This window comes from Anthonomus grandis, chromosome 6 (assembly GCF_022605725.1).
Source record: "Anthonomus grandis grandis chromosome 6, icAntGran1.3, whole genome shotgun sequence".
NCBI classification, from domain to species: domain Eukaryota; kingdom Metazoa; phylum Arthropoda; class Insecta; order Coleoptera; family Curculionidae; genus Anthonomus; species Anthonomus grandis.
Window position 1 is genome coordinate 14,738,763 of NC_065551.1, and position 15,562 is coordinate 14,754,324.

The 15,562-nt window shown below is 32.8% G+C and overlaps 1 protein-coding gene across 1 annotated transcript in view; it reads left to right on the forward strand.

Moving 5' to 3' along the window:
• LOC126737207 (transducin beta-like protein 3) overlaps window positions 1-15,562 on the forward strand; it is a 44,250-nt gene that overhangs the window by 13,225 nt on the left and 15,463 nt on the right. Inside the window, exons 6-7 of the mRNA XM_050441988.1 lie at window positions 9,916-10,122; window positions 10,182-10,422. Of these exons, the coding sequence (XP_050297945.1) occupies window positions 9,916-10,122; window positions 10,182-10,422 (448 nt within the window). The remainder of the gene's footprint in view (window positions 1-9,915; window positions 10,123-10,181; window positions 10,423-15,562) is intronic.

Genomic DNA, 15,562 nt, shown 5'->3' on the forward strand with positions numbered 1-15,562 from the left:
TATAAGGGTATTTAATATTGTATAACAGCAATCTTGTCAAATCAATTGTATCAAATATCCCAAAATTAAAATGGCACTTTTTCTAGTGTACTTTTAGAATTTTTACTTGATTTCCTTTTCTTTGAAAACCTTGTTCATGTAGTTCCATGGTTCATTGATCAGAAGCTTCATTTCTTTGAATTATTTTTTTAATAGAAGAAAAAGAAAAACAAACTAAAAACTGCATCTTGTCTGCATAAAATATCATATGATTCCACCCAATTATAAAGCTGCTCGATAAGAGATACAAACAAATCTTAAACAACGATGAATCTGGCTTAATAATTCCATATGTACTCAATAATCAATAGTTTTCTTAATGTTAATACACAACTGTGTTTACACAGGTCACATATAAAATAAAGCTACAAAGAAAATATCAATTGAGGCAATAAAACTTCCTCTAATTTTAAGTATAAAAAGTTAAACCTACATAACAAACTAAATATAAATTTTGATAATTAATGGTGAAAAAAATATGATCAACAAAAGCAGTTCTATTGAATGACACAAATAGATCAACCTGACTGGATATCTCATTAAAACCTCTTTGCTCTACAGAAATTGGATTGTTGTATACATAATTGGTACGACGAAAGGGCACTTTAAATAGGTTGGAATTTCTAGTATGCTGACTTGGAACATGAAAATTAAGAAGACGCAGAATTTTAATTCTCTTGTATTCTATAAATTAATTTGTCCATTAGCAACTTTACGTAAAAAATCTGACTGCAATGTCGTCTAGATTCTAGCGTTTGAAGGCCACATATTTTACGTCCTTCAAGATAATTTATATGTAAAATATCATGAGTTAACCTAAAGGCTAGCAGCCTGACAAACTCACCCTAAACAGCCTCTAAAAAATCAATATGGCACTGATAACCAGGTGAGCATATTCTAAACATGGTCTAACATAAGAAAAATATAAATGCTTAAAAATCACAGGCGAAAAATCTTTAGTATGACGCGAAATCAGACCAAGTTGCTGGTAAGCCTTTCGCGCCATTGATAAAAAGAGATCCTTGAAAGATAGCTGAGAATCTAAAATTACACCCGGATCCCTGATTTTTTCTATTCTATTAATATTATTCCCATCGACATTATAGGCAAAATCAAGGAAATTCCTACTACGGGTTCAACATGTTACTGAGCACTTTGATACAGTCAAATGCAGACCATTATCTGAAGACCACTTAGACAAATAGGCTAAATCCAACTGAAGGAAAAGAGAGTCTTGCTTAGATTAAATTTTTTTTAAAAGTTTAATATCTGCATATCAAAGACGATTAGAATAAATTATATAGCCGATGTCATTAGTAAAGAGCAAAAACAACAAGGGGCCACTAAGGGAGCCTTGCGGTATCTCAAAAGTGACTACAGAAGTGTCCACAATCTCAGATCAGATCGATAAAGATCTACAGACTCTCACACACTGCAACCTCCTAGACAAAAAGCTGTAAATCCATGAAAGGCCTTATTATAATCGGTATATAGACTTTCTATCTTCCAACCATTTTCCATTGAACTGATTAAAAACTGTATGTATTCTGTGAGATTGAGACTTAACCATTCACGCTCTTTTTAACATGCATCAAGTTCTCTAAAACATACAAACTTGACACATTTAAGAACCGCAAGCTCACAAATGCATTGAGTCAATCTTCTTCCCTGTAGCCCAGTCCAGAGACCACCTTGACTGTGTTTCTCTAAAGCTTCAAAATTCTTTTCGATCGTGCAGAATGCCTCTTGAAATGAAACTCTGCTCTTAGTGGGCTGAGAGACACAATTTTCGTTCCGCAACTGATATAAACTGCTCTTCAGTCCACACACAACTGAGTCAATGTGCACATCCTAAAGCGGTCTAGAATCTAGATGAAAACTGACATGTGACAATCCCTTAAAGTAAACACAACTTTGTTTGTTTTCTCAACAAACGTAATCCACTGACTGCAAACCGGTACTCAGCCCTCTCCTGTAACATCAATAAAACCTCAATAGCGTCCTTTGCAGTTTCCATAGTAGTAATTGCTGTTGGTTCTAAAGTTGGTAAAATATTAATGTAGATTAGAAAAAGTATGGGTTCCAATTCTGAATCTTGTGACCCCTATGGTGATTGGTGATCACACTTTCTGCCAATGTCACTCCATCAACCCTAACTGCCTGTGTTAGGTTTGACAGATATGAGGTCACCAATAAAGACTTGACTCACTGAAAAAGTATTTTTTGAGTTGGCGTAGGATATTACGAGGATATTACGCGAGACACAATCAAAAGCCTTGCTAAGGTTACAGAACAATGAAGAGCTAAATTTTTAGCTGTTATAAGAATCAAGAAAAAATAACACCAGATCCTAACACCTTGCGCAGTGTATGTTATATGTAATAGTTCTATATAGATATTTTGGTTAAACCCTTTACCTTCAGATTCTAACTCTTCGTACCATTGCAAAAGTTTTTCTTCCTCCTTTGCACCCATGTTTTATCACTTTTTACACTTACAACCCAAAAAAATATAATAACAAGCAAAAACAAACAAAATTGATTTCCATAAAATAAAGGTTCACTTATGTACCATGCGAGTCACCGGTGATCCACCGAGAAAACATCTACAAATCTATACGGAACGCATAAATCTCTGCGATTCCAGCGACATCTTTTAGGCAAAGACTGTACCATTAACTTATTGGGCTTGGTCTTTAATCGAACTCTGTAACTTTTTGGTGCGGTACAAGGGCACCTCATTCGTACGAGTCACCGGTGATACGTATGGTAGTCAACGTGTTAACACGTTAGCTATTAAGGGGGTATTTTGAAAGTCTTCTCTTATGTACCATACGTATCACCAGTTATCAACTCTATAAGTTCACTTGTGTATCGCACGTATCACCGGTGATATTCTGCAGGTTGATGATTCAGGGTTCTAAAACGATTGGGATTTAAAAGCAAGACATTTTGCCTGGGCAAAGTTATGCAAATAAAAATTAAAATAAACATTTTTTTATATTTTATTACAAGTAACACATTATAAACGACCAAATATGTTGTAAAAACACTTAAAAACTAGGTAATCTCTTAATGTTTTTCCTGATAGCAACTTAAGCAAAGGGCAGGGGTATTCGGACACTCATTACAAAATGTAGACACTAGTTTCATTTTTTTACACGCTAATTTTGACTGTTTGGAAAGATTATATTCCTTCTCGTAGCATCCTATGCATCTTTTTCTTTTTTTCCTATAATCCTTCGTTTTGTTTGTTACTTCTTTTAAAAAGTTTTTTTGGCCTTTTTTTCATTATTAATCAAATCTCCGACTAATCCCGTCGCTAAAGCCTCTCTAAATTCTGAAATTTCAATTTTCTTTTTATTTGAAATTTGATACAAAATAAGGGCATTAACAACCGATGTTTCAAATAAGAATTCAAATGCCACTTTGTGGTACCATCTTGTAGACCGACGAAGTACTGAGAAGTAAGAGGCCATCTGATCAGATAAATCAATGCCCATTTTAAATTTGTTATAAAAAACAATGCCTCTCGCTTGTTAATATTTTCGCCCTTGCGATTTTTTTGATTTGTGTTTATTATATTGAGTGTATGTCTTGTAGTTATAAATTTAACTGATCTTTTATCCTTTCCAACAACTTTTCCAATATTTTCTTTTCCTTTAATTTGTCCTTTTTTCATTTTTTTCTCATCTAAAATGCCTTTGACGTATTTCCGTAGTGTTCCAATATTGTGAGTTTTTCTGTCCAGCAAAATGTCTGTCAACTCTAGGTTATTATAGTAGTTATCAGTTACTAGTGTTCGGCCGGTATCAAGGTAATCTCTCATTAAATTTAATACAACTTTATTGCTACTGCGTCCTGCTGTCGCTGTATCACTTTTTCTTTATAAATCTCTGCTTCATAGGTATATCCACTCTCATCACACAACTTAAATATTTTAACTCCATATTTTGATGCCTTTCCTGGAATATACTGCCTAAACAACAATCGGCCTCTGAAAGGCACCATTGATTCATCAATTGAAACTACTTCCCCGGGTACTTTTAATTGCTTATATTTGTGTGTTAATTGGTCTATAAGAGGTTTAATTTTGTGGAGGCGATCTTCTTTATTTGCTGTTTCATTATCGGAAAAATGAATAAACCGTAAAATATCTTGAAACCTGTTTCTTGACATAATATGACGCACAAAACAATGTCTATAAATAAATTTTCGCGACCAATAGTCTGAAATTTTTGGAAATTTTGCCAATCCCATATACAATAGTAATACTGCAAAAAAAATTTTCAATTTTTTTGAAAGAAAAATCCTTCCATTTTTTTTGTACCTTCTTGCATTTTTATTTGTTTCCAATAACATTAACTTTATAATGTCTGAATCTACAATTAGTCTAAACACATCAATGGGTCGTAAGGGTCGTACATTTATTTTTTCTGCATCGGTAAAAGAATTTTTTTTTTAAAGACGCTCCATCTACTTGATTCCAGGATAAAATTGTGCTCGGGTTGGTCGGTTCAATATTATCTTCGTTTCTCTCTAATTCAGATTCGTCTATTTCAGAGTCTGTGTCTGATTCAGAGGTCGGTTCATATTCCGACTCAGAGGGCGGAAAGGGCTCATCCTCTTCACTATCTGAGAACACGTATTTACTGCTATTTTTAGACTGATTCTTCTCATTAGGTTGTATAACTCTAATATTTCGAGATGTACTAGGAATTTGATCTGGAAAGATAAAAAATATTGTTTTTTTTTTGTAAATTTACTAGGTACCTATACCTTTAAGTTCTTGTTCATCTTGCTCACGTTCAATATCATCATCAGTTAAATCCTCAACGTCAATATTGTCCTTATTTCCACAACTTTGTTCTAAAAATTACATAAACATAACCTTAAATTATGCTTCTATCATTTAACATACTCAATAATTTGTATTGCCATACATTTGCCAGAAAATGGTATAATTTTCAAGGAAACCAATGCTTTCTTTAACAAACCAGGAAAAGTGCTTTCTTTTATATAGAAATTAATTAACTTAGTCAATGGTCAATGATTTATATTTTTTAATTCATAACAGTTATGTTACCTCATTTGCTGATGATACATCGGCAATTATCTAATGTCATAACTTCCAATTTCTTCATAATTATGCAAGCTAGTAAATGCATAACTGATCTTTCTTAGTACTGTCAACAAAATGGTCTTTGTCCTAATAGTTTTAAGATCAGGTTTATCCTTTTCACAGCTGTTCGAGTAGATTTATCTTTTTTAATCACATGCCACCTTATTTACTGATGATATATCGGCAATTTTCTTACGTCATTACTACTAGTTTCTTCATATGCAAGCTGATGTCAACAAAATAATCTTTGACTTAACAGTTAAAACCAGTTGTATTCTTTTCCATACCAGTTCAAGTTGTCCAGGATAGAAGCTTATTATTTAGAAAGGTATTAAATATCAAAATTCAATAAGACTCAAGCAGGTGGATATAGTATGTAACGAATTCGCCTATAGTAACTCTGCAATTTTTCAGCTGACAGATTATGTAGATACATACACACTTACGGCCATTTATTATGCTCCAGTATATTCCAGTTTGGCATATGGCTTATTTGCTTGGGGTAACTCCTGTACTATTGAAAGAGTATTGATCTCTCAAAAACGCATTATCCGCGCCATTTTTGGAATTCTTTATAGAGTCATATCGAGAAACATTTCGAAATGAAAAAATCTTACTATCATAAGTATGTTCAGCCTCCAGTGTTCATGTGATATTTTTGAAAATTCAACAAGCTTTTTTAGATTTGGAAATATTAATTACAATTTACATTTTTGCTGCTATCAATTAAGATAACCACAGACCTTTACTAGAACCTCTGTTAAATATTACAAATCTAGTTCATAAAACAGACATCTACTGTCTTTAAAGCCGGGGATAAATAGAGAGTTGAAAATTATGGAACAATTCCTATTACTAGTACCTACTCTAAATAAACTGTTAGAGAAATTTATTAAAATTAAGCTAGAATATGGAAAGTAATAAGGTGCTATCAGGTAATCAATTTGGGTTTCGAAATAAAATGTGTGCAGAAGATCCTTTTTCAGCTATGGAAAGGATATTTGAAGTGTGGTGTGTTGCAGAGTACGGTTCTGAGGTCACTTCTATTTCCCAGTTATATAAAAATCTTATCCCAATTTTAGCACCAACAAATTACTGTGTTACCTATGTTTTGTTGAGGACTCTGTAATTCTTTCTAGATCAAAAAATATAAATATAATATAATGCTTTATTGTCAAAAAATTTCACAATTTCTAGACAAAGCCTAAGTAAACGTAAGAGAATACAGAACATACAAAAATACAATAAAAAATACACATAGAAAGAAAACAAACATACAAAAGTTTATACAATTTAACAAAATTGTATGAGGTCAAAATACAAACAAAAAATAAATAAATAAATTAGTAAATAAATAAAAACAAAAATCAATATACATTAAAATGTACACAAAGTCAAAAGGTAAACAAATCAAGTATATATAGCAACACAAGGGCGTACAATACAATATTTAAAAAAAAAAGTAGTTTTTTTATTTTAGTCTTTTGTTTTAATTAAAAAGTGTGTGGGAAATTAAATTTAAGTATGATTAAAACATTTGTTTACTTCATACAAGGCTCTCTCCAGTTGGTACGATTTTAATGCTTTGCGAAATGACGGAAAGAAAATTACAGTAAAATGGGGTGAATGGAAACAGTGTCGGACCTTTCCTACTTTGTTGCTAACATGGTAGTCACCTTTTTGACAACAAAAAATAAGGAATCTACAGGTCTCGACTTGTAGATCAAAAAGCGCATAATAGATTTTTTTTCAATTGATAAAAAAATATAAATACACAAAAAAAACTGACAAAAACACCAATTTTACAAACAAAAAATATTTATTTCTATAGAAATGTAACAAGTTTGTGTTGTTAAACATATTATTTAAATTAAACAACTTTGATGCAAATTAAATTTTAAAATGTCCCTTCTTGACGTAGATGCTTTTATCTCGTCATGAACTGGGAAAACCTCTCCAACAACCTGGCTAAAATGAAAGGCGGAAACATCCGGAACTTCTGGAAATCCATAAATATATCCTGACGAGTGTTTGGTGGGGCGACTTCTTAAGAAAGTGGCTTCAATGTCATTTTCTGTAATATTAATGACTTAATTACTATTACTACTATTAATAAAATATTTATTTCTTTGTCTATTTCGATATTTTGTTGGGAAACACCAGAAGCCAAGTTCCTTTACCTATTAAATCAAGCGAAATAGGAGAAATACATCGGAACAATTTACCCTTAAAGCAGAATGATGCTGATGAATTATTTATATCCAACTTATTCTCGGACTTATCGGTGAAACTTGGTAGTGAAGTGTCCATTTCTGAGTCTGCATCTGAAGAATGATTTTGACCTTTTTCCATTTCAGAGTCTTCACTTGAAGAATGATCTTGAGCTTTTGCCATTATTGGCATGAAATTACTAAGGGGCAAATTCATTTCCCGGTCTGAATCTTCATCTAAGGTTTCCATACGTCTTTCCAAATCATTATCCTCTTGATCGTCTTTATCCAACATGCTTTCAAAATCTGCATTTGTAAGGCTTTTGCCAGCAGGAACTTGAATTTTACGACGTCGACTCTTCACATTTTGACCATCGCCATATCTCATTGTTCTTAGAAGGTTTACCAAAGAGCTATTAAGTCCTTCTTCAATGTTCTGATTCTCATCATTTGTCTCGTCAATATTTTGCTGCGGAAGGCGTCCCAAGACTTGATCCCTATCTAGTAGAAAAATTCCACACTTTATAAACCTAGATTGTATGTTTTTTCCATCATTAGGCTCAATAGCCTTTGACAAGTCATTTAGCAAGAAAGGGAATCTGTCCTTTGGAACCGTGCAATGCTTTGAACCAGCCCCCATTTTCCATTTTTCAAGGATCTGCCGCCAAGCTGTTTTAAGAGACCGGAAAAATGCCACGTCCAGACGCTGAGTGAGATGAGTAAAGTTAGCCGGGAGGAAGATAAATGAAATATTATTTTCTTTGCAAAGAGATACCGTACTTGCAGAAAAATGTGAACTCAGATTGTCGCCAATTAAGTACTTCTATCGCGGTAGATCTTTTACTGCAGGTATGACAGTTCTCTCTACCCAATCTGAGAAGGAAATTGCATCAAACCAACCTGATGGATGGACTTCTATTAAATCTGATGTCCTTTGGTCCTCCAACTGTCCAAGATGTATACAAATTTTTAGCTTTGTAAACCACGTATGGTGGGAACAATTTTGCATCAGCTGAAGCAACGTACTTAATAGAAACGGCTGACTTCGACGTATTGCAAATACGTTCTGTATAGCGACAGCCCCTTTTCGAGATTACTTTCTTTCTACCCGGATCGTCAGTTAAATTTGCTTCGTCGTAATTTATTATGTTTGATGGCGGTACATTTTTCAACTCTAAATTGTCAAAATAAGCATTGATAGTATTGGGAGAAACAGCAGCTCTTGAGCGCTTGATGTTTGGTAGATTCTAGATCTTAATTCATTTTTATGACGTTTTAAAAAAGAATAGACAAAGTCTCTGCCAGGGATATTATCTTTAAATCTCGTTATTGTTTTACCTCTACTGTCTAGGTAATTTTTTATCATCATCCTGACGTCCAAATGGTCAAGTGGATACCCCCAATCGGAACAAACTATTAATTGATGGACTAAAATATCTTCTTCTTGTTTGGTTAAGGCTGTTTGTCCTCCATGAGGCTTTAGATTTCGGTTTTTGTGGTGCCGATAAAGCACAGAATAATGAATGTTGTATGTTTCGTGAGCCACTTCGTAACTCATCCCGTTGCAATTGAAGCATGGGCTATGTTTAGAGTTTTTTCATCAATTTTCTTATATGTTTCACCTCGAGGGTCTGGTTTATAAACGCGAGGCATTTTCATGCAAAAGAAAAAACAATTATGGGGTGGATAGAAACAGCGGGTGAATAGGAACAGCGTGTTTCTATTATGTATGTTGTTATGTATTATATTACATCATAGCAAAAAAAAATAAGCAAGACAAGCATTTTCTGAAATAGGCAATGTAAACCTGACACCTTATAGCTACTTTAACCAAAAACACAATGTCTGACCTGTTTTTAGCTAACCACTGTGAATGAAGTTTTGCTAGTGATGAAAAAAGCACATGTGTTCACTCCGACGGGTGGTTGGTACTGCAATCAGGGTTGCCAACATAAAACATCTTTGGCCTGTTAAAGTAGTTATGGCGACATCTGTTGACCGTTTGAGAACAAATTTGAAGCGTTGGGAGGTTTAATTCCGATGTTGATTTTTTTTTAAGAAGTTTCTCGTTTTTGTTGCTATTCATCCAGCAGTTTCTATTCACCCCATTTCACGGTATGGACTTTATTTCTAATGGCAGATGATTGTGCATTTTTTTCGCATTATACAGAATCGATTTTTTGACTATCAAATCTTTCATTCCATCAAATCTTTTATTTTTTAATAACCTGTAGTGTACTCTGGTATTGTCTGCTTAATATTTAATACATTTGAATGTTTTCCTTTATTTTAATTTTACTCTTAAATTTGTATGTTTTGTAAGGTCTTTATTATTCTTTATACACCTTCCATTTGACCTACCCAAGATATATTTTTTAAAGTTCTCTCTCCGTTTATCTATGTGATTACTTCTGGATCTCTACTCTTGATGCATTACTTCTATCTTAATCAAGATTTGTACTTCCGAAGTCTACTGAAACCAAGGAAAAGCATAAATAATTTTAACCTAACTAACTAAACCTATTTAACTTTATAATTTATTTAGGTATAATTCGCGTATGGGACCTAAAAAAATCCAAGGAAATCTTCGTCCAAACAAACTCCATTGTCTCCAAAGCATCAGAAGAAGGTGGTTTGGCAGTAACCCATCTGATTCACAACAAAAAGTTGCAAAGTATAGCAGTCGTCACTGTAGAGCACAACATTGTCGTTTACCATATGAAATCTTTTGTATGCCTTAAGCAGCTGATAGGTATATAGCCATATTCCAACTCCAATTCAGACATATACTGATTTTTATTACCTTTTAAGGATTCTCAGATGAAATTTTGGATATAGCCATTTTGGGCCAGGAACATAGCCATATAGCTGTGGCTACAAATTCTAAAGACATAAAACTTTATAACGATAGTTCGATGAACTGCCAACTCTTGAAAGGACACGAGGATTTGGTACTTTCGTTGAATGTCAGTCCGGTAGACAAGGATTTAATGGTGTCATCCGGGAAGGATAATAGTGTAAGACTATGGAGATTTGATGGGACAACTGTAAGGTGAGTATCAAAACAAATTCCATGTATTAGCTCGTTAATAACTGTTTTATACAGAATTTTTTAAATTTGAAGTAAATTATGAAAGTCAATCTGAGCGAGTCAGTCAGTATGTTATTCACCCCAACAATAATTAGATAAATTTTAATAAAGGGTGGCGAGATCTAAAGATTAATAAAGAAAAATTCTTTATTAAGTCCATAAAAAGTTGAAAATAACAATTTACATTTCTACATAAATCGCCATGTATACATTTTTTACCTATGTGAGGCGTGGCTTATATCAGTAGTTTAAAATAACATAAAGTATAAATTAAAAATAGATATAAAAGTTAAGGCTTTCTAGTATTACTATCCTTGCATCCCTCTATACATTTTATATTTTATTGAAATCATTAAAAGGTAAAATATTTACAGATACACAAATATTAAATGCACAACAGTTTTTTTAAAAAAACATTAGCTCACAACTTAACACATACACTAATAGATATACACTAAATCACTATAACTAAAGACTTTCATTTAAATTTGTCATAATAAAAGCCTATATTTGCAAGTACAGACTAACCCTTTTTTATCTCTTTATCAGATTTATACATCAGTTCATTGGGAGTTTATTCCAGACCTCCAAAATACCATACATTTTCTCTTTACAAATGTAAAATTTGGCTTATCTGTTTTAAGTTTGTTCATATAATAATAATAATAATAATAATAATAATAATAATGTTTATTTTATTTTAAATTTTATAATGTTTAGTTATATATCTGGTGTGATGTTTCTCTTTAAATTATTATCAAATTTAAAAGAAATACATTCTTAAATATACAGTAGAATGGTACGATGTTATGTTTAATAACAATGGTATGTTTAATAAACTAACTGTACTCAATTTACCCTAGCAGCATTATATTTAGTTAGTTTAAGCACCTTTTTTGCAAAATAACTATGTTTTCCAAGTCTCCTAAATTTCTTCATAGTATAATATCATATTTTTTCTACCATCAACTCAACATAGGCACCCTAATTCTATTACTCTAAGGAAGTTATCTGACTGATGCATGCACCTCTGTTCTTCGAATTTGCACTAAAAATTTTCAGTTGGCCTTTGTTTAAAGTTCAAGATTTGTGTTTTATTGAAATTCAGTAAAGATTACACAAATATCATTGGTGTAGATTATACCGGGTGGTGCGTCGCCGAGCGGAACATAGGAAATCCCATGTAAATTTTGAGGAGGTCAATTATTGGCTTCCCTGTACATTTTACAGAAAAAATGTAAGATAACTTTTTGAAGAGACCAATCCTGCAAACCCTCGTGTAAAGTTTTAAAATATTTTAATAAGCGAATCTTGAATTATTCAATTAAATGTAATTGCAAAATTACCAAATTTTCGGTTCAGGTAAAACCAGACACCAGCCACCAGCAAACAATTTGTTATAAGGCTTTGTCAAATCTGACGTACAGCCGAATGCAAGAAATGTTTTTTTTTTCGTTTTATCAATCTCACAACCATACATTCACACGTTAGCATTACTTTTTTATCTAAACTTTTATTTAATATAACGATGAAGTTAAACCAATAACAATTATTATTATCGATTATTAAAAAAAAAAATTATCATACTTAGAATTTAATTAAACCAATAGCAGAATCTGAAATATTTTCAATTTATTTTCCCATCAAGCCTATCTGATCCATTTCAACCATTAAACCTATTGTTAGTAAATTCGAGTCCAAAGATATTGCAATAGATAATTGTAAATGTTTAACTCAGAAGATCGAAAATAGATCCGAAAAAAGAGAGAACAGAACTCTTAATATTTTACTAAGTGCGGAAGAATAAAATAAAATACAATAACTTTTTTTAAAATAATAGAGAATTACATAAAAACATCAATTAATCAAATGTTCAAACAACCTCCCATTAACAGCTAAACAATATCCCAACCGATCATAAAATTAATTTCTAACATTACTAAGTTGATATTGAGAAATTTTATTATATTCTAACGAAAAAGCGTTTTGTAACTGGTTTGATTCTCAAATTTCACACTTTTATAAATGACACTTTTTAAATGACCCCACAAAAAGAAGTCATTTGGTGAAGGATCAGGTGACCTGGCTGGCCAAAGTATCCGGTACCGTGGACTAATAATATTGCCGTTAAAAGCATTTTCCAAGCACTCTTTAACCATACGGGCATTATGGGCCGGGCACCCATCCATTTGGTACCAGATCATTTGATCTTCCTGAACAACTTCTTCCAAGGCGGGTTCAATTTGATTTTGAAATAAATCTAAGTAGGTTTCAGCTGTTAGGGCCATAAAAAAGGGTCCAATGGTGTTAGGTGTGGTGTTGCCAGTTCTGTCGTCTACTGCTTTTTTTCACTCTGCAGCTTCAGCCTTGTCCCCAGTGTGGCTGACTCATGAGTGCCTTCTCTAAAGTGGCGAATTCACTCTATATTTTTTTAGTCACGTGAAATGTATGCGTAAAATAAATTCACAAAAACTGTTTTTACCTTTTCTTGTAACTAAATCTGTTATTTTCGTGCAACAAACATACCGAAGACACCCATATTGTATTATTATTTTGGTAATTTTTAGATTTTGGTCCGAATTAAAAATAATGATTCCGCATTTTCCGAATCTTGATAGAACTTAAAAAAAAGAAATTTTAAAAATTATGTACTCCTAAAAATAAATTTTCAATTCAAACAAATTTGTGTTTATTACATGTAATTGACATTTTAAGTGATATGTAATGAAACTAGTGTATAATGTTATGATTGTACACTAGTTTCATTCATAATTTTTTATGTTATGATAATGAATGACTAAAAAAATACAGAGTGAATTCTTCACTTTAGAGAAAGCCAGACTGGAGACAAGGCTTCAGCTGCAGAGTGACAAAACGCAACAAGGTCGACAACAAAACTGGCAACACCACACCTAACCTCACCTCAGTTGTCACCTATTTGTTGACAAAACTAATGATATACAAGGTAATTCTAATGATTAATCGCGTCCTATAGTGAGTGATATAGTGCGTGATAACACCCTCTTCGTGATAAAATTTGGCTTTCCGCCACTGTTAGTGAAAAATATATGTCGAAATCTACCCACTTTGCAAAAAACCCGACCATTCGTTAGTTTTGACAAAAGCCGCTAAACTGCAGAATTACCCAAAATGCTCCTTCCTGCAGCTCTTGATGTTTTTCGAATTTATACAAATAATATTTGTGTTTTTTTAAAGTGCGCAATACCGTTGTATGATGTTTATTTACCTCTTACCCAAGAACCCTCGTACTAACCATCTTGTTTTCCTCCACACTCAGTAGAATATTAAGATCTCTGTTCTCTCTTTCTTCGGCTCTATTTTCGATATCCTCAGTTGAACATTTACAATTATTGATTACGGTACCTTTGGACTCGAACTTATTGACAATACGTTTAATGGTTGAAATGGACGGAATGGGCGGGTCTTGTCGACTTTAAGTATCTCCGATTTTGCAATATTTTAAAATTTGAGCATAAAGAGTACTTTGAAAAGAATAGATTAAGAGAAAAAAATTTGCGGATCATTCACATAGGACGCTAAAAAATAATATTAAATTATGTCAAAAAAGAGGTCTAATCTACTCTATTTGATAATCGAAACTCGTTGCTATTGATAATTACATTGTCAAACTTTTGACATATGATCTCGCAGTTGCCAAATTGTGTATATATGTAATAAGCAACAAGCACATCTAAAAAGCATATCTTATATAAGAGAAAACATGAAAGACATCTAAATCTATCTGCCAAAATGATAGCAGTGTTTTTACACTATAACAGTGAATGGGTTTTACATTTACACACATTTGTACACAAGCATAGGCTTACGCCTCCCATGTGCTCAACATCCTAACTTAAAACAAGGTTTTAGCTGTTAGGTTATAGTCCATAAAAAAGGGTCCAATGATATGGTGTCCGAAAATTCCCACGAATACATTTGTTTTTTGGGTATATTGTGTCCGAGTATGAACAAAGCGATGTTCATTTTCTTGGCTCCAATACCGGCAATTCTGAACATTTGGTTCATTGTTGAGTTGAGGGTAAATGTACATTCATCAGTAAAACAAATATTTCTGTAAAAAATCCTATCATTATTTGCTCTTTCCGTCATTTCAAAACAAAATGCTCCTTCCTGCAGCTCTTGATGTTTGTGTTTTTTTAAAGTGCGCAATACCGTTGTATGATGTTTATTTATCTCTTGCCCAAGAACCCTCGTAACCATCTCGAATAACCATCTTGTTTTCCTCCACACTCAGTAGACTATTAAGATCTCTGTTCTCTCTTTCTTCGGCTCTATTTTCGATATCCTGAGTTGAACATTTACAAATATTTATTACAGTACCTTTGGACTCGAACTTATTGACAATACGTTTAATGGTTGAAATGGACGGAATGGGCTTGGTGGGGAAATAAACTGAAGACATTTCAGATACTGCTCTAAAACTGTTTCCCGCATAATCCCACTTAATATTGGCTATTTTTTCGTCGATTGAATAATTCATATACTTGTTTTTAAATATCGACTGTCACTGATTTATCGACATTTTTCCTCACGTCAATGACAATATTCATTTTACTGGTTTGGTTTTACCTGAACCGAAAATTTGCTAATTTTGCAATTACATTTAATTGAATAATTCAAGATTCGCTTATTAAAATTTTTTGAAACTTTGCACAAGGGTTTGTCAGATTGGTCTCTTCAAAAAGTTATCTTACATTTTTTTCCAATAATTGACCCCCTCAAAATTTACATGGGTTTCCTATGTTCCGCTCGGCGACGCACCACCGGTATACGCTCAACGGTCTCAAAACAGACTCCTGAGCTACCTACTTCTTTTTTTATTTCTTTGTAGCCACAATTGCACTGTTAGTTATAGTAAATTTCTTGCAGTGCTTGATATACAGGGTGCGTCAGCAAGGCGTACGGCTAAAATGGCGCATAGTATAGTTTAGATACCGAGTTGAAAAAAACTTATGTGACATAATTAAAAGGTTGACGAAAATCTACAAACTAAAAATAATTTTAAATATATAAGGTGCGTCAAAAATAAGTTACGGAAAAATATGTAGTTTTTTTCAAA